The 20,747-nt window shown below is 49.0% G+C and overlaps 1 protein-coding gene across 3 annotated transcripts in view; it reads right to left on the reverse strand.

Moving 5' to 3' along the window:
• Positions 1-20,747, reverse strand: part of AGAP1 (ArfGAP with GTPase domain, ankyrin repeat and PH domain 1) — a 520,729-nt gene that overhangs the window by 181,806 nt on the left and 318,176 nt on the right. For all 3 annotated transcript variants that reach the window (XM_069466874.1, XM_069466774.1, XM_069466883.1), the window contains exon 10: positions 7,670-7,774. In XM_069466874.1, coding sequence (XP_069322975.1) covers positions 7,670-7,774 — 105 coding nt within the window. The remainder of the gene's footprint in view (positions 1-7,669; positions 7,775-20,747) is intronic.

The raw sequence follows: 20,747 nt of genomic DNA on the forward strand, positions 1-20,747 counted from the left end.
GCAGAGGGGGACACAACCCTGAAGAGGTGGCTCGTAAAAGCGGGAGCAACCCGCGCACAGACACCGCCAGGCGAAGCCCTAGCAGAGGGCCACCAGACTTGCCAATGTCCCTTCAGGGAGCCCAGAGAGCCAGGGCCAGGATGCAGAGTGAGCCCCCTTGGACAGGGCCACTGTAAAGTCCCTGGCCCGACCATGTGGCCACTGAGCTAATTCTTACAGGTCCACTTAGGAGTCCCACCGCGCACGTCCTTGTCAGCAGGAACTTCAGCCGTGCCCTCGACGGCCGCACTCTCGACACGGAAGATGAATAGGTAGCTACGCTGAACCGTGAAGCCCTGAGGTCCAAGTTCTTTCTCATTATCCCCTTCATTTTTCTACCAAGGTGCTCCCTGAGGCTCATATTTAAGTGCATACAAAGGGAATCTCAGGATCGTGGCACAGGCCGCCCTTCCTCGCCCCAACCGGGATCCGGATACTCACACGGGTCCCCGAGAGAAAGCTAAGCAGTTAGGGCTTTTTAGAGGTCTTGGAGATACACAATTTTTCAAAGAAACAAAACCATAGACCACAGAGCAGCAGCAGAAGCCAACACGCTTTCTTGGTATTATTTTAGTCTTATGTAAATGTGTAGAGTCATCTTTGCACAATGCCAGGCGGAGACACAGGGGCAGTTAGGTGGGTCGGTCCTGGCACAAGGGTGACCAGTTGGCGCAGGTTGCCAGGGACCTCCCTGCTTTTAGCAGTGAAAGTCTTGTGCCCTGGGAAGCCCCTTGGTCCTGGGTAAAGCACCCTATTAAAGCAGTTTCCTTTGTTGCTTTGGTTGGGCTTCCCATCTGGTATCTAAACTGTTACAGGTGTCACTTAATTTCATAAAACAGCATTTTGAGAAAGATGAGTTACTCAGACTGGGTTTGTCTGGGCCCGAGTCTTAGGAACCGCTTAGCACCTTCAATCCCAGGACAGGTTTTTCCTTAAAAGTCCAACTAACTCCATTGGCTTTAGTTTGCTAAGAGTTTCTGGTGAAAATTTCAGAGCACACACTCTTTCTAGTCTGAAGTGATCTAGGAGACGAGTATCATCAAACTTCCTGCCCAGTGAAAGAATTCTTTCTCCAGATTTCCAGAACAGATATCTTCCAGCTAGTTTCTCAATGTCTACCTTCAAACGTACCAACCAGAATGACATGTGGCCTGACCGTTCCAGGGTGCCTACATATGACGTGAAAGCTGCCCGGACACGTTCCAAATTCCGGTCAGGATGGGCAGCCCAAGTCCCCCGTAAACCGCTGCTGGACGTGCCCTGCTACAGGAACAGCGTTGAGGACCCTGTAAGTTCATTCACACTGCTGGTTCCAGCCACCGTCCTTGCTATCCTGCCCACCAGCAGGTCCCTGTGACTGTTGTGGGCACTCAGTTTGGGAACACACCTCCCCCTCTCCGCCTCCAGAGCAAGGAGGTGCAGGGACCCCGTCACCCGAGGCAGCCAGTGCCCGGCCACCTCAGCCTGGGGAAGAGCCGGAGGCGGCCGGGGACGTGGCAGAGAGTAGAGGGTGGGGATCATGACCCTGAGTTCGGAACCCAAGCCGAGCAGATGTGGGGACCGGAGGTGTCGCAAACATAAACTTCTGGGGACCTTTCTAAGTCTGGGTTGGCTCAATGTTTTGCCCATTTTCCCCTCTGATTTCCAGAGAAACTGTCACTTCTTATAATCTCGACACTCATAGGCAATTCTACTCCACTGCCTACAAACAGAGGTTCTCGCTTCCCTAAGAAAAAGATTTAAGGTTTTCAACAGCAAACAGACCTGGGGTGGGAGGTTTCTTTCCATACCTTCCACCTGTGGTCTAGGGAGGGCACAGGTTTGCTTGGGCCAAGTACAGGACAGAGTGAGGCTGAGCCGCCATCAAAGGACAGTCTTTGTAAGAGTGGAACTCGCCACACAGTGGGCAGACTCTGGGGACTCAGGAAGGAGATGTGACCAGGGAAAAGGCTGATGAATGTAAAGGAACTGCGATGAGCAGGCAGTGCCACCAGGGGCCACCAGCCAGCAGAGGTCCCTTGCCACCACCTTCTGTGTGCAGAAACCTGCCTGAGTTCTGGGGGAGACGGGCAGTCCGTGGGGACCAGCGTCCGAGAGCCTTCCAGGCATTTGACCCGTTCTAAGCACCCAGGAAGCCTTTCAGCTTCACACCACCCCACTGTGTCCTGCAATGCCAGGTGTCCGCAGTTTTGTGACTGGCTGTTTCTGAAGCCACAGTTTCAAGGAGCGCGTCATCCTGCTAGGATTCCACGAATCGGGGCCACACACAGACTGTTTTGATACGAGGCCGGGTGTATTTTCTAACACACCAATATATAGAAAACATCTGTTTGGGATTGAAACTTGGGGTTCGTGTCCGAGGATGACCTTTTACATAAACGCTCCCATAGACACCTGTGTAAGAAGCAGACCATAGCCATTTACCTGAGGAATCCAACTGACCTCTTCTGGGAGAGCTTTTCCCAAGCGCAGCCAAAGAAGACGTTTAAAATCCTCCCCAGGAGTTTCCAGCAAGTTTAGCAAATGGTCACGTCCTGCTTCCACAGTGCCCAGAGGAAGTCACGGCTCGAGCCCACTGCTGCTCGGGCAGATGCAGGACAACGGCCCAGGGAAGGCTGCTGCAGGGAGTGGCCGGGGTGGCCGCTCCGCCCAACAGCAGCGCGTCTGGACCCGCCCCATCACTCCTGGCCTGGCCCGCCCGTCTGTCCTCACCCGCCCCATCACTCCTGGCCTGGCCCGCCCGTCTGTCCTCGGAGCACTGGCCGAGGAGCTCACCTGGGAATCTGACCTGGCCCACACGGGAGCAGCGCAGAGCAGCCCCTGCTGTCCCACACGGGCCACCCTCTGACACTGGCCACTGCTCCCGAGCATCCTTGTGCCGCAGAGGGAGAAGGACAAGGTGGCAAAGACCCTGTGATGCCACTTCCTGGGCTGGATCCTGGACAGCTGACAAACCACCCTGGGATTCCTCCGCACTGTTAGTGACGGGGCCACAGTGAAGGGACTGCGATAAACTGCCAGCCCCATTCCCCACCACGCTGGCCGGTTTCCCTCTAAACTCGACTCGGTTGTTTGCTCTTGCTCCAGTCCTTTGTATGCAAGACCCTCCCTCCAGCTCCCCGAGTTTAACACGACAACTGAGTGGAAGGTGGCCAGTGACGGCGTCAGGGTCCAACTGATGGGGACTGTGAGCAGCACGAGCGTGGACAGGAAATAAACGTCTGTGCCAGCACGAAGACGGCCACGCAGCCACGTGTGAATGCTGGTTTCAATGGGGCTGCTGCGTGGCCCCACCTCATCTCTGTCCGAATCTTTAGTGTGTGACGTATCCTCAAGCCAGGGACTCTCAAGCCCTCACCCCTGCCCCATAATAGAAGTATTAGCTTTTTAGGATCCCATCCCCAAAAAACCATGCTAGTTTCCTTTTTGGTAATTTAATGACCTAAGTTTCTTAAGTTAATGGTCTATATACCAGGAACTGGCACAGTTATCTCACTATTGATAAACATGTATTTGTAGAAAACTCTATTTAAAGATATCAGATGGTTTAGTCCAGTCTTTTCCCCTGGTTCCAGGGAAGGAAATGGGCTGCAGGCTAAGCTATGTGAGATCAGTGCAGACCCTGCTCCTGGAGCACCTACGGAACCCGAACCCACCCTGCCCTGGAGAGAAACAGTGGGCGAGGATGGTCTCACTAACTAGACTGACACCTTCCTGTAGTACAGAAGGGGGAGTCATTCTGGTCCACTGCAGGTTAATGTCTACCTTTACTGACCTGAGTAAGCCTAGGGAGGCTAGACACAGGCCCTGACCCCAGAGAACAGAAAGGGCAGCAGCGTCCGATGGTCAGATAACACAGTGTTATCAGGGTGGGAGAGCCCGCATCCCACAATGTGGCCAGCAATGTGGTTATGACCAATAACAATGACCCTGCAACACCAAAGCCACCAATTTTGGCAAATTTCCCCAATATTTAACCATTTATGCCATCATCACATGTGGCCAATGACTCGTGTGGTCACCTTAGTGGTCTCCCTGCCATAGTGCACCTTGGAGGGACCTAGGATGTGGGTGTTATAGTGAGATGGGTGTTTAACTGGGATCATTTGGTTCTATCACCTTTCAAAACTTGCCAGACTGAAATAACTGGGCCACTCTCTATGGTGCAGAATTTTAGGACTTGAACTAGCAGCACATCTGCATACTCCCAACCTTCTTATTAACGGACGTCTGGATTCCGCCCATGGGTGTCCCCTTGAAACCCTCTTCCCATTCTGAACTGAGAATGCCAGACCAACTCGGCCGTTAGGGTCTGCACCTCCCCCAACAGCTCAGAACAGACCCACTCCAGATACCGCTCAGATAATATACCTGGGACTCACTGACCCTCCAAACTTATCCAAAGCTGGGCTGTGAAAATGAAATCAGCGAAGGATTACATTGAAGGTCATAACATCTCTCCAGGCTCTAGTAATTCAAATCCATTCTTGGATTAAGCCACTCCCTTAGGGAACTATGTACCTGCATCAAGAATTTCAGTTCCCAGGAGACTGGCTTGCATTTGAAATGAATTGCATTTGAAAATGACATCGGCTCTTGCTTGCTATACAATTATTGATATATAACAAAGCCCCACTCGCCCCCTTCCGTGCTCCAATAATATACATGCATACTTAAAAAAAAAAAAAAAAGATGGAATTGGCAAACACAAGAAAAAGCCCGAGAATAGAAGAATTTTTGAAGAACTGATTGTGATTACATAATCAAGAGGTTGGGATGAAAAGCAAGCAGGCCTCAGCCCTCCTGCAGGAATTTTCCAGTACACACCGTTGATACCATCTTAGCCCCTTGGCAAGAGGCAGCAAACGTCCCTCTGACTGCGCCTGGGCTCAGCAGGTAAGTATGCGGGGACTTGAAATGTATCATCAATCAGATCTCACTTTTTAATGGGGAGTCCTAGTAAGAAGAATATTTTGATTACACTTCTCTCTCTAAGTTACATAAAGCAACTGGGTTAATAATTAGACCTTTGCTCTCTGACAGGTCTTAGGAAGAACTAAGTCACCAACAGGGCAGCCTCCCCTGCTGATGGGCAGCTTTGGAGAGAGACCCCAGCAGAACCCCGAGCGCTTTGGTGTTCTGATAGAAGCTGGGGGGGTGTGGGGGGCGGGGGTGCAGAACTAGAAAGACCTAATGTGCGGCAGTCCTGGAAAGGTGTGCTCTGGTCACAGGTGGGCCTCCTGGAACTGGTATTATGTCTCTCTCACATGGAGGCCACCTGGTGACCCAGGCTGACTCTATTCCAAAAATAAACTAGCAGTACTCCGAGCACAAAGGGATTTGGTCACTACAATAAAGAATATCTGTTTCTATATAAGAATGTATCTGCCTACATCTATATACATATATCTCAAATGCCTACTGAACAGTCAGTCAGGCAGGGAGGTATTTCCATTAACATCAGAAACAAGTCAGAGATGCCTAATGAAACACCTGTTTTTTTGACATGGTTCTGAAAGGTGTAGCTACTGCTATAAGACAAAGGGTGATTCACACCAGCAAGCAAATTCAACACCAAGGATACCATTTGTTATCTATAATATTGGAAAAGACTTTTTTTTTTTTTAAAGATAAGTGTATGGGAGAGTGCGGGGGAAAAAGCCCTCTTGTGTATACTGCTGGAGGAGATGAACTGATACAATCCTTCCAGGAATTTGACAACATACGCCAAAAGCCATAACAGCATACATCATCTTCAATTCAGGAAGCTGACCACTAGGAATTTATCCTAGGGAAATGGACAAGGGCACAGAGATATAAATAGAGGGACATTGACTAGAGTAATAGTGAAAAAATTCAAAGTAAATTTATCTGCCAAATGTCCATTTTTGAGATATTGTCGAATCACTTAAGGCATATATATCTGCACCGTGGAATATTACATAGCCATTAAAAGTGGTGGCGTACAGGTAAATCTGCTGATGTGGAAAGACCTACCATTAGTGAGAAAAGGAGGCTGCAGGCAGAGTATGCAGGGTGATCACGTACTTGTGGAAGGAAAAAACACTTATGCACAGAAATAGCTGGGAGTATGTACCCCAAAATGTTAACAGGAGTGTTTTCTAGGTGGTATTTTAGGAGTGACGCTAATTTTCTCCAATATGCTTATTTCTAACTTCTTGTCAGTAACTGTGCAAATTTAAAAAGCATTTCAAACTTTTAAAAATCAACAGTGATATATGGTTGGCCCTCCATATCTGTGGTTCTGCATCTAGAGATTCAACCAACTGTTGGTTGAAAATATTCAAAAGAAAAAAACAATAAAAAATAACAATACAACAATAAAAATAATGCAAATAAAAAAACAGTATAATACCTACTTACATAGCATTTACATTATATCAGGTATTGTAAGTAACCTAGAGATGATTTGAAGTATATTGGGGAATGTGCATAGGTTATATGCAAATACCAGGCCATTTACACCTGAGCGTGCTTAGATTTTGGTATCTGAAAGGGGTCCTGGAACCAGTCCCCTGCCAATACCAAGGGATGACTGTGATTATCACCAGCAAACACTGTGTGTTCTAATCTACACATTTCTCTGCATCAAGCAAGATTCACAGAACATGTTGCTATGGAACTATAAGTAATACCTCAACTTTAAATTTTATCAAGGCTTGCAAAAAGAAGTAACTGCAGGTAGGGTGTCTACATTTGCCCCCAAGAATAAAGTTAATTCTGTTTTAAAAATCTATCTTAGGCCGGGCGCGGTGGCTCACGCCTGTAATCCTAGCACTCTGGGAGGCTGAGGTGGGCGGATCGTTTGAGCTCAGGAGTTCAAGACCAGCCTGAGCAAGAGCGAGACCCCATCTCTACTAAAAATAGAAAGAAATTATATGGACAGCTAAAAATATATATAGAAAAAATTAGCCGGGCATGGTGGTGCATGCCTGTAGTCCCAGCTACTCGGGAGGCTGAGACAGGAGGATCGCTTGAGCTCAGGAGTTTGAGGTTGCTGTGAGCTAGGCTAACGCCACGGCACTCACTCTAGCCTGGGCAACAGAGTGAGACTCTGTCTCAAAAAAAAAAAAAAAAAAAATCTATCTTATATAAATGACCAATATAATAAATTTTATTAACACGGACAGAAAAGTTTCTCCTGCCTTATGTGAACAGGAACGTGTTCTTATCTGGTAATAAAGATTGAGTCATGAATTGCATTTAACATCTTGTGCTTGTTCTCAGCTTGTTTTCAAAGCTGAATCCTGGGTTCCAGGGTAACTGTTTCCTTCATTGCAGATTTTCAGACAGATCACTCTTCTGTCTCCTTTCTATTAATACTTGCCCCTGTCTTTTAGCTCTCATTTAAAATTTTACTTCATCTGTGCCTTTTATTATAATTTGTAGACTCAATAAGCCATAGATTGTTACGAAGGAGAGGAAAGAGACAGGCATGTGGTCTCATGGCACGTGAGGGGCGGTGTTATTTATCTCCTGATTGGGCAGACACCAAACATGACTTTAACGTCAAACAGAGAGAGAGATGGGCTGCTGTCAGGGTCCCCCCGCCCCCAGTGTGTAGCTGAGGCCTGCGGCCTGCTAACCGCGCCGAGGGGGCTATACTCACATGCAAACTCGGATGGTAGGTCAGCACGCCATTGTCACACAGGGTGACATATTTCTTTTTCCACTCTTTATTCAATGATTTGCCACTTCGCTTCAACAGCATGCCCTACGAAAAAAACAGCCAAATATAAAGTCTTATGTAAATAAAAAAAGAGAAAGTAGGTACACAGGCAATTTTTACATTTTTAAACTTTCCTTGTATCTTTGCCATCTTATGTAAATTACACCTATTTTTAAGTTGTTAATTTGGTTTTCTCCTCCCTTTCACATACAACATATACATACAACAAACTTCCGTGGGCATGTGTGTGTGTAGAACTTAACTCTGTGATACAGCTGAATGCTAAAAGATGTGCCCATTAGTTCAACAAATGTAACACAAAACATCACGATGTGCTATGTTAGGCCTTTTGCATAGCTACGTTATAAGCATATGGGAAACACCTGAAGGTATAATGTTTTAAAGAAAGAAACCTCAATTTCCTTTCCTGAAAATAGCACATTAACTATATTCTCACCTTGTATTTATAGATAAGAATATTTTATTTTATGGCCTTTTTTATTTCCTATTTTTAACTTATTAAACCTGAAATTCCATTGGCAAATTTTCGTGACATTATTTAATACAAGAATTGTGTGTAACGCGCTCTAATCCATTTTTAATGACATCATATTGGGGCTCCTTGAAAACCACTCAGAATTTGAAACCAATACATTTTTGAAGCCATGTTTAATCCAGTTGTTTTTAAATGGCTGGTGAGAATTTCTTCTTGTTTTAGCCACCAATTCCCAGCAAGCCTTCCTCCTCGTTCATGGGCTCTCTGGGGTTAAGGTGCCTGGTGGACGACTCACAGGCCTGACACCTTCATGGCGCTCTCTCCTTCCCCGCCCGGCTCTCTCCTTCCCGCCAGGCTCTCTCCTTCCCCGCCCAGCTCCGGCATCCCAGCCGAGTCCCTTCCAACTGCAGTTTCACCCCAGGAGCGTCTGCTCCACTTCCTGCTGTCATCTCGTCACTCCTGTCCATGCAGGACAAGGACAAGGCAAGACTCTCTTGCTCTTCCTCTTGCTGCTGTCCGTCTACGAGTTTCCATGATCACAACAGCGACTGAGAGCGCCTCAGACTAATGGCAGTTAGTTCCCCGGCCTGAGGTAGAAGGAAAGTTCCAAATGCTGAACTACAACCTGACACCCAGAGAAAGCAGAGACCCCTATGAGTCGCCTCCCCAACCTCTGAAATCCTGTTCTCCCTCAATAATCACAATAAGGGAAAAAAATTAAGTGTTATCATGTGCTATAATTGAGTTCAAGTTTCAATTCATTACCAATATTGTGACAATACTGTTTTTTATTTACTCAAATCACAACCACATTTCACAAATATAATAGATTATAAACCAGCTTGGAGCTCTGACCACCTGAGACATCGTTGCTGCGAGGAAAATATTCGAAAGTTTGAAACACCTCACAAATGAGCCTTTGGAAGATGCTTTCTCTGCAAATTCTTATTATTGAAGGTAAATGTGGCAAAATGCAGCATACCTTGATGTCTTGGAACCTAAACAAACGTGAACCAAACACGGCACTGAACCAAGCCCATAGAGAAATGTTACCAAGTTACAAATTAAGGCAAGAAAAGCTTCAAAGCTTCGTGGCCTGGAATTAGTGGGAGAGGGACAATTACCACTAGTGATACAATCATAAATAAGCAATTGCTTCAAATTAGCAAATATCCTTCCCCAGTGAGATTCACGGATGTTAGAACTTAGCCTAACAAAACCTCACACGGTTCTCCTGTGGGCTCATATTTTCCATCTTCCTTTTCAGATGGATTGCCAACAATGCCAGGGCCGGGGGCACTGGCGTCACTGGTAGATCAGAACCACTCCCGGCTCCGTTCAGAATTCTCTGCCCCTGCCCACTCGGGCCAGCCCCAGCCCCAGCTCACACCCCCTGGGGCCCACAAGAGGGACTTAGGCAGCTCTCTGATTGGCTTGTGGGTATTTTTACGAAATTACGCTTCCCCAGTGAAGGCCACTAGGACTTATTTATCAGGAAACAAGGGAAACAGTCCAATCAGGAAGCGTGTGAAGAGACGGCTTCATAGCTTTCTGAGGAACTATTAATAAATCAGGCTGATTTATCCCGATGGTAAGAAATCTTAATGTCTTGGTGAAGCAAAAATCCAAATCTTGACAATCTTAAATAAACCCCATGGCTCACCTACGTGGATAATCTTGGATTACATGCAGTATTCAAATGCTGCAAAAGTCAGTGGGCCCGCAGAACGCCCTGGCGTCCTAGGGCCGTGTTTCTGCCCTGCAGCCCCAGCCTAAGCAGAGTTTATTACCTGAGAGCCCCATGCCCTGCTCCCCACCTCACGGCAGTAGCCCAGTCAGGCAGGGGAAGGTGCTCTCTTCTTTAAGTGCCCTGAGCACTACCCCTTGCTCACGCTCACCGTCTCCCTGCATCCCCTTAGCAACAGGGCTGTGGCTCTCTCGTGGCTCAAGACTGAAGGCGTTGGGTCAGGCGGTGGCTGGGGTGCCAGAGTTCTGAGTTATCAACAAAACTCTGAGCCACAGAGCTCAGGCGACCTGTTAGCTAATGGGAAGTGGCAGGACCAGCCCTCCTGCCACGACACCGGGCTGCTAAATTCTTCAGTTCCTACTCGTGGGCAATGACCTGCTCCCCAGACGGAACTTCCAGGCAACCCAGCCACTGCCTGACCCAACGCCTTCGGTCTTGAACCATGAGCTCCTAGTTCCAAAGCACAAACACCAAGGGGCGGGTCGCACAGGACACGTCTGGAAGGACCTTTGTACCCTGTGTCCCCTGCCCACATGGAAGCGAGAGCCCACGGCTGCTCACATTTCGTGTTCACACCGCACTGCACGGTTCACAGAGATGTTCTCCAGCTCCCAGGAAACTCCGATTTGCTTGCAGAACATGAACGGACAGGGGTTCCGTTTCGGGAGAGCGTGGTGAGCTGCCCAGGTGAGCTGAGCACAGGTTCCAGTCTGAGAAGCCCTGGAAACCTGACGTTTTCTAAAGAACCATAACTTCTCTAAGGAAATTTTTAAAATTTTAAGTTTTTATCTTAGTGACTGTATCTAAAAAGTGATCTGAGAACTGCTATGGGATTTCACTGCCTGAGTTGACATTTACAACTTTGTAGGTCACAGGTGGTGCTACCGAGGAAAGCACAGGGGGAGACGCAACATGTAAATAACTCACTTTGACCAAGTAAAACCCAGATGACGGCTTTGCACGCTGTACAAACAAAACGGTTTCTCAGTATGAACGAAGAAACGCGAGGGACGGGGGTCACTACCCTACACAGCCACGAGGCGGGCTGAAAACAAACAGTAACAGTCGGTCCCCACCGTCACACGACGGTGGCAATTGTTTCTGCAACACAACAGCATCCTTCACGTTAAACTCATTTAATGCTGGTCATTTAAATTTTATTCTTAAAAAAACATCAGTTGTAGTTAACTCAGTTATTTTTTGGTTTTATATTTATTTAAGAGCTATAAATTCAGGGAGTTGAAATTTAGCTTTATGCTTATACATAATTGTGTATTATTATCATGAAAACAATGTTAAGTCAATGTTGGCAGGATCCGTGAGATTTCTGTTCTTTTAAAGGGTTCTGTGCTGCTGATGTCTGGGAAAGACTGGTCTAGAGTAGACAGGAGCAGAGAGGCACCTGGGCAGAGAGGCGTGGGACAGGTGGGAAGGAGAAAGCGGTGTGAGAAATACTCTGGAGGTGAAATAGGGACGAGGGGCTGGATGAGACGGGGTTGGAAGGGAGAGGCAGAGCCCCACCTGGGAGAAGCCAGGCTGCTGTGGTAGTGGCCCCTCGGTGTCAGTCGCTGAGCTATGGGGCACAGGAGATGGTGGCCAGGAGCGGAGGGCAGGGGAAGGAAAGGAAGACCAGGGATCAGTCAGACAGCACTGGAAGTGCTCGTGGCCACCAGGCAGACTGTGAGGAGTGTCACGCCCCAGAGGGAGCCGGGACAGGAGGTGCAGCTTAGGGGGAGCCCAGGGACAGGAAGAAGCTTATGGGGAGAAAGGACCACACCTATGGTTTAGTGCTCAAGGGCTGGGCTATACCCTGATCACCCAAAACAGAACCAGAATCCCACTTTGCAGAATTATCATCTAAGGGGCAGCAAAATTTTCCTGAGAATCATTAAAATCATGATGCAATATTGTAACAGGCTAATTCATTCTCCTTTAAAAACAAATTAAAATGTTTTAAATATTTCTAAAATTATATAAATTGATAGTAAAAAGCATCCTGTTCACTTTAAGAAAACAACAGACGGAAGTATTTGCCATCTCGGATGAGGAAGACATGCGGTAAGGAAGTAGAGAGAGCACCTACACCCCCACTGCAGGTGAGAAATTGTCTGCACGTGAGGCGCTGACTCTGGAAACAAGTGACGGGATCTCGTCATGGGTCTGACAATCCACAATATGGGAAAACTTAATTCTCCTTAAATGAGTTCCTGTTAAATATAGACAAAAAATTTATTGAGTTTTTAAAATGAAATAAAAAGACATTTACCATTTGAATAAAAATTTGGAAGTCCCTAGTGCAATTATAATGTATTTTAGAAGATATTTTTGGTCTGATTAGTCGGGATAATCAGAAAGCCGTAAAAATAACTGCACATGTTGTCGTGCAATGCGATGTGTGTTCATCTGTCCACAGCTAGCACAACAGTCTCAGGCTGCGCCCTGTGCTGGCTTCTTGGAGCCGGGTAAGCAGACACAGATGGAAATGTGAGACCACACACTCCCAGGGACGCTCAGGAGAGCAGGCCAGCTCCGTCTCCAGGCAAGGCTGCAAAGTGGGACCACAGGAATCATGACTCAATGGCAGCCACCATAACAGAGGTACTCCACACAATAAGCACATCACTCCAATTAAAAAAAAAAACAACAAAACTACCTGGTCCTAAGCAGCACAGCCTTGAGGGCACAACGGACCTGTGCTGATGGGTCTTAGCCGTGGCAAACGTCACGTGGCCGTGGGAAGGCCGCTCGATCTGGGCATCAGGTCACACAGCAGAGGGCATGACAGCCACATGCAAGAACAGACAGTGCCCGTTCAGCCCAGACACTGAGAACACCAGCTATTCCTACTGCCAGGACCGGGAATTCCAAGGAGTAAAAGCAAACAGTGAGCTGCTCCTTGGTTTGCAGACGCAGAAGTAGCACAGGCCACGGAGCAGCGAGGCTGAGACGTGGCCGCAATTGTAAACAGAGGTGACCTCGCAGCGAGGGCAGCTGGAGGAGAGGGTTCCTCTTCCCCGGACCACCAGGGTCTTCCTCAGGGACGCAGTCGCCAACAAGTTCTAGTTTTCCCTTTTTGTTCCAGACCCGGAACCGCCATTCCTAGCGTGCCTCCATCTCACCAGGCTGCTCATCGGATGGACACCGAGCTTGATTATTGACATTTTCTCGGGGAGGTGGGTATTTTAGTACCACCATTTTGTCTAAACTCATCCTATCTGCCTTGATCTATGAATACACACACACACACGCACACACACACGCACAATATCTTGTTTCTAAGAGCGATGATGCTATCTTTGTAATGAGTTCTACACTTTAGTTGTTTTGCTTTCACATTTCCAGGTTCTCCTGACAATTCCCAGAGTAGATGAAGACAGAGTCATGCAACACCAGTGAGTCCTGGCCTGACCTCTGGGTAAGAGCAGGTGACCCCACAGCATCTCGGGGCACACCCCTGCCCCACCCAAGCCCACCTGCTGTTAGGAGGCTGCCCCCAGGTACCTAAGGGCTTTGCGAAGTGCACTCTAGTCTCTCTGCATAGGAGGAAGCCCCCAGAGTGATGGCGAGCAATTGTAGCCCCCCCCCCCCGGCCCTGCGTCCCTCGGGAAGGGCTGAGGGCAGCCACATCTGAGAAGCTGCTGTGGCCCCAGTCAAGCGACCTTCTTCCTGCATCACAAGGTACCCTCAGAATCTCAGCTCTAGAACGTGGTTCTGGGTTGACACCAATGTCCCCCAACATGAGGACCAGACAAAGGCACTGGCCTTCCCACGGCTGGGCCACTCGGACCCCCCTCTGATTACCCAGACTCCGGGGCACTTCCCCGAGGGGCCCCAGCCCCAGGGAAGCCCAGGACGCCCGGGCTGTGGACTCCAGGCCCACAGACTGAGGATGTCAGAGTTCGCTTCTGCACTCACACACGTAAACCCTTAAAAAGTGGTTCACTAAAACACTAGGAGAAACTACAAAACTCTGTATCGTCTCTCTGTAAATAATTTTAACAGGCCTTTTCCTCAATAGCATGATTAGACAGGAGCTCTCTGATGGGCTAAGGAGCGTGGCGGAGGCTTCCAGAGCGGCAGGCGGCGGGCGAGATGAGCTTCCGTAATCAGAGGTTCAATTGAACTACAAATGAGGAGACTCAGGAAACAGCTTCTGTGGATTAAAAATGTGTTTTTCTTTTTTTGCTTAAATTAATTCTGAACACTGATTTTTAGAGAGTGTTTGTACCAAGTGAGAATCACAGAATTTCAGAGTCTAAAGTGACTGCAGAAGTTAAGCCATTTAGCTTAACTTGCTGAATCTGCGGCAGAAATATTTCTGGGTGGCCCTACCTGGGGTCCCCAGCCCCTGTGGATGCCCCCCCGAGGACAGGGAGCCCATGGGTCTCACCAGCTAGAGCTGCCCGCGTGACCTTCCTTGTGGAGCCGGGGTCGGATCCCCTCCAGGGGTCCGTCCGTTCTCAACTCTAGAGCACGGGGAGCTACCACGAAGCCCCGGTGAGACGCCTCCTCGCCTGGCTACGCAAGCCAACACCCTCCTTAGTCCAGACTCTTCCCAAAGCAAAAGGTCCCAGGTACTCTGCACTGTGGGACGCCCCACTGCACGCTCAGTATCCTTGGAAACCAACTGGGGAAGAGAGTGAGCCCGTCACCTCCCTTTAGGAGGAGCTCCCAGGCGGCTGCACCCACTCCGACCTCCCGACAGCCTCACTGCGTCACGCCGAGCCCTCGGACGGCATCTCCTGTGCTTCTGTCAGCCCAAACTCACACACTTCTCTAAGTATCAAAGACGTGGGAAACCCTAAAAACAGTTCATTTGAAACTTTTAGAGGACACGAGGCCATGACCCCACTAGCTAGAAGATGACAGAGGCCAGAAGGCTCTCTGAGACACACAGGCAGACGTTCCCACCAGTGGGCATCAATGGGCCTTGGGCTTCTACTCGTCTCTGGTCCCACGCCACCCAGGGCAAAACTGCACGGCAGAATGCCGACACGCGTGCTCCGTCTCTCTCAGATGCCACTTTTGCACATGTAAAAACAACGTCTGCTTAAGATGGTTCTTGCTGACCAGCTGTCATACCGCAGGCGGCCATTACAGTTCGTGTTTTGTTTGACTTAGATAGCTCTCACATTTATTTTAAAGCTTTTTGACTTCAAAACAATATTGGGCTCACTCAGAGACAGGTGCTACTGTAAGTGACTTACAACTGTTAACCCACTGCAAGCTCACGACAGCCCGATGGCCGTTATTGCGATCGTCCTCATTTTACAGATGAGGACGCTGGAGCGCAGAGAGGGTACGTAACTTCCGACGTGCACGGTAACTGATCTCCCGAGATTGTGCAGGATCCACACTTCATGGCGTTCGTGCCCGATTAATAAATCATCGCACACTGACCCAGGGCTGCCAGAGACTCACTGTAACCAACAGCATCGATGGGAGTGACACTGTCTACCCTTCACGTAGCTTCAAGCAAGCCTGGCAGCTTCTGCCTCGGGGACCTCTGACACACAGGCCAGCCCCGCTGTGCCCTGTCCTCAGTGCTCAGCCACAACGCTATGAGAAATAACCCAGTGACTGTCTTCTCACAGTACCGAGCTTTAGGGTGGGTGGATTCTCATGCAGCAACAGATAAGAAAAAACACATGGCAGTGGCTTTGGGACCAGGCAGTTGGCCAAGGGTGGCAGGGACTGATGATAGACACTAGTGGGGGCTGTGAGGACAGGGAGGAAAATGCTCTGCAAGGATGGGGACGGGGGTACAGGACACACACCGGTAGGGTGACCAGCAACCCGCTGTCAGGGGCATGTGCACTGCAGCAAGGGTGCCGTGAGCCCGTGCACCTGTCCGCACAGGTGCTGCCTGCTGGAAGTGCTACCGGCTCTGCTAAGTACGTCAGGAGAAAGAGGAGCTACAGAGAGTTTTCAAGCTGAATTAGAGAAAATATTTCCAACTCAAAACCTTGCTGGATTGGTCATAAAACAATTTCTCATTCCCAGCTTCTCCTGACAGCAAAACACTCTCAGGGTAAGAACTGGCTTCAGAACCAAGATCAAATCCAGGGCATGCCAGTAGCTGTGACCTCAGAATGAGGCTCCCTCCCAGGGGGCGGCAGTCAGACCCTTTCCTGGAGAACCCAGATTTAAGGCAGAGTGCCCCACAGACCCTTCCCATTACAGATCTGTGGATGAGAGTGAGAGAGAGAGAGAGAGAGAGATATTGTGTATTGGCTTTTGTCTAATGGAATGAATTATAATTTGACACAAAGGACACCCATAAGATTTTTAAAGGAATTTCATCACCTTGGTCTAAAATGCATAGACAAAGTTCAAAATGAAAACGGTCTCTGGGCCCTCAACCTTCAGTGTAGCAGGAAGCAGCCTGAGAAAGCTACACAGTGGCAAACACAGGCCAATTCCTACGGGAAAGGAAGAGAGCAGAGCCAAGGGCCAAGGAGGATACTTCCAAGGGAGAAGATACACAGTTCTCATGCCCGGAGCAGGGTGAGTCAGCAACAGTGCCTGGCTGGATTTCAGAATTGCTATGGATCGGTGACTGCTCCATGTCTCTTGTGCCCCCCTCCACCTTTTTAGGATAAGGACATCTGTTAGCATAGACGACAAGATCATGAACTTCAAGCCTGAGCCTGATGCCATAACGACGTGAGCCTTCGGGGGTCTGGGGCAGGCTGTAGGTAATCCGCATGTGAGGGGGTGGAATGAAGTAACCAGTCTCCAAAGATGACCCACAAAAACCAGTCCCCCTGCTGTTCATGCCCTGTGTGGTCCCTGGGCCCTCGGACTCAATTTAACTCATAGAATGTGGTGGAAATTACACGGTGCCCCCTTGGGCCTGAGCCTGAAGAAGGCCTGGCAGCCCCTGCCTTCAGGCCCCCGGAACGCTGAGCTGCGTGTAGGACACCAGGCCATCCTGCTGGGGAGACCGCGTGAGCAGGGAGAGATGCTGAGACGGCATGAGCGAGAACTGAGGTGTCAGATCTGAGACCGCCAGTGACCTCTTCATGTCGGTGCTCATCACGTGAGCTGCTTGTGCTGAGGCACCTTGGACGCTCTAAGCCTAGTAGGTATCTCATGGAGCAGAGAACGAAAGGTCCCCAGTATGCCTGGCCCAAGTTCCTGACCCACAGAATCATGATAAATAACAAGATGGTACTGTTTTAAACCACTATGATTTGGGTTAGTTACCTAGCAACAGATACCAAACAGCAGTAAGTGGCAGAACCAGAAGCACTGGTTGGCACTTGTCACAGATGCTACGATGCTCCTCTGTGAATCACTTCATCCACCAGACCAATTTTAAAACTTTAACATCTTTTGCTTGTTTGCATAGTGAGAAATTTAAAGGGCTTTGTAGCACCTCAAATTATTCTTCTTATCTTACTTGGAAATGGCAAATGTTGCTCTAATTGCTACCACTTAGTTAATTTACTGACACATCAGAAAGACTGCAATTTTAATGATCTACAACCAAAATATCAGGATTCCAGGCAGGCATGTCTTGCTTTTTGCTCAAGGAACCTTTTCGACAGGGGAACAAAGTGCAGAATTATCTTTTGGCCGCAATCTCTTTATCCGTCATGTGCATTCTTCGTCTGGTCCCAAGAGGTCACTGAAAGCCAAAAGCAATGTTAAGTGTACAAGCTTTAAATAACTTACAAAGTTAACGTAATGAATGTAAGTGCTATCTGAAATCCATCACTCAGTGTTTGCTGCGGCCCCAAGCTGTGATAAAACACCACTCATAAATTTATATTAAAACTCTGCTCGATAGCAATTATTTACCAACAAAGATTTATTGACTGCATTAGAGACTGGGGGTCTCACCCAGGCAAATCAGTCTTTGTTTTGAGTGTGAGGAACCGAACGGGGATGGGCCCTGCTCACACAGGGACCACCGTGACAGGGAGGCGACATTTAGTGGCTGGGCCCCTATGTGGCAACGGGCAGCACCCGTGACACAGCTGTTCCACGGAAAGACCAGATTCTCAACAGGCGCGTCCGCAACCGCGATCTCTTCTCTGGAGGCTGCATTTCTCATCTGCTTTAACAGACACTGGAGGCCACGTGTGCATCTGACCGCAAGTACAGGCCAGTACATGTGTGTGATTCAGCGGTGACGTGTAAACGAACCGTCCTGCACCCGAGAGGGGGGTGCCGACAGTTTCCTCATTACCAAGTTTAAAAAGACAATGGTTTTTCCTGGCTTAAAAAATCCACATAAGCTCAGAAATATTTAATGTTTGCTCTTCTAAAAAACAGTGACGCCTGAGTACTTCCGTGGTTTTCCAGGGAACACCTGTTAATCGCTCCCTTAGTGTTTTGCTGTTCGCATTCGTTATTCTGCAGAACAGATACTTGTGTCAGCTAAAGGGAGGTCTCTATGAATTTCCACAACCTCTCACAGAAGAGCTGGCATCCTTAACTGAGATCCAAAGAGTACGAACACCAATCAACCAATTTTCATGAGCACTTAGTACTTTTATTCTAATTAGGAGTTTTCCTGTAACATGTATTAAAATTGTGGCTGATTTACACCAAATTGACTTTAAAAAAACTAGAAAAGCGCATCTGGGCAGGTGGTAGGCGGAAAGAGTTTCCTCACTGGGAACTGGAGCAGCAAAGGGGACGTCCAGGGAGCCGGCGCTCGTCTCCCAGGGCACCAGCTCCACGCGGAAGGGCCCCATCTGGGGACGCTCCCTGCTGAGCCTCTCCCGGCAGCCCTCACCTCCGGAATGAAAACTCATCCACCCCATTCTTGCCTCTCATTACGCTAAGCTGTACCCTGCAGACGACACTCTGCCGGGAATAGATCTGGACCCGACCGAGTGGAAATCCCTGGCCCCGAGCTCCGTGTGGGGGTGACATCAGCGTGGGCCCCGCTCCTGGACGCCAGCTCGTTCACACTTAGCACTAGCACCGGCGCTGGCACTCTCGTGCCGCAACTCGGGGGTCAGACATATGATCCCCAGCAGTCGACATAGTCCTGTCCTAACAGGAACTCCCAATGCCTGTACCCCAATACAGACGCTAGCACGGGGGACCCTATGGGACTGAGGCCCGCAAGCTCCTGCCTGTAGGCCAAATCTGATCTCCTGCCTCTTTTTGTAAACAAAGTTTTATCAGAACACAGCCAGGTTCGTGGGCCCGAGTGGCTGCTTTCTCCCTGCGCTGGCAGAGGTAAGTAGCTCAGGGAAGACCCGATGATCCATGAAGCCTAAAATACCTGCTCTCTGGCCTTGTATAAGAAAAGATTTCTGAGTCCTGCTACAGGATATGAAACCACACAGGATCCGTCAGTGGCCATCAACTTTATTTTAAATTGGCAAATTCTATTCTTTCTCCCTCAAACATCCTTCCTGCATCCTCCCCCTTCCTTCCGGCCATCCTGGTCAATCCCCCTTTGGCCTTTGACGCTGAGCTGTGGGGTCACGGCTCTGGGCTTCCACAGCCTCTGCTGAAACAAGCACACCCCGTCCTTTGGCTGTGACAGGCCGAACTGTGCCCACCCCCTAATTCGGGGGTTGAAGTCCTGACCTCAGACGGTGACTGTGTCTGGAGACAGGCCTTTCCAGAGCTAATCACATGAAAATGACGCTGTCAGGATGGGTCCTAATCCAGTATGACTGTAGCCCTTATAAGAAGAGATTAGGACACAAACATTCACAAAGAAAGATCAGGTGAAGACACAGGGAGAAGAAAGCCACTTCCAAGCAACAGAGACAAGACTCAGAGGACACCAACTTGCGGACACCTTGATCCAGGACCGCGAGCCCCCAGAGCTACAGGAAAGTACAGTTTTTGTTTAAGCCACGCGGTCTGTGGTAGTTACAGTGGCCTGAGCAGACTAAAACAGGAGTATGAGCAGGGTGTGAGCTGCTCTAGGACAGAGAAATGGTGTCCCCTGTCGGCACAGCCACAGCACCCAGCCCGGGGGGCACAGAGCCTCACCCACCGCAGCATATCTGCGCTGCAGGCCCCGTGTCACACGACGTTTCAGCTCTCATGTCCCCCGGTCTCGATTCTCATTCCTGCCGGGCACCCTCCTCTGAGTACCTGTCAGGCCCCTCACGCCCAGCACACCCTGACGGGCACGGGGACCGTGGTCCCCCACGGGCTGGGGGTTCTGTGGGTCAGGACTGAGGCGGCTCCGGCTCCCTGTTCCCACGTCAGCGGCTGACACGTGGTTCACCCTGAAACAAGGATCCTACCAATTTATAGACATCTCTGGTTCTCAAAAAAAATCAAAGCCAACTGTTAAAAACCTAAAAGCAAAAATAAAGAAGAGGGGAGGGAGCAATTACTTAAAATGGCATCGAGCAACTCTGGATGAGTGACCCACATATCACAGGGTGCGGGACTGTGACAAAAATGACGCGACCACAGACTTACCGTGGACCGAGACGCCTTTCATTGAAGGTGTAGCAAACGCTCTTTAGTGAAAGAAGTGAATCGGTAACATAGAAACCATTCACTGCGGGCCAGAAAATAATCCCAATTAACTGGCTTCCCCAGATCCTCTTCAACTGGAAAACTTCCGGCACATTCACCTGATGATGCTGGGATGTAGATTTTGGTAAAAGGAAATGGGCCAGAAAATCTGACCAGTAGACACGAGCGCTGCCACTACTAAACCTTTTCACTTGCTATCTAGTTTAAAGTGTTTCCATAGAAACAGCAGGAATCCCCCCTTAACTGAGCTTTTTAAAAATAGTAATATTTGCCACCTGCCCCTCCTCCACAGGACCTATTAT

The sequence above is a fragment of the Eulemur rufifrons genome, chromosome 1 (genome assembly GCF_041146395.1).
Source record: "Eulemur rufifrons isolate Redbay chromosome 1, OSU_ERuf_1, whole genome shotgun sequence".
In the NCBI taxonomy this organism is placed as follows: Eukaryota; Metazoa; Chordata; class Mammalia; order Primates; family Lemuridae; genus Eulemur; species Eulemur rufifrons.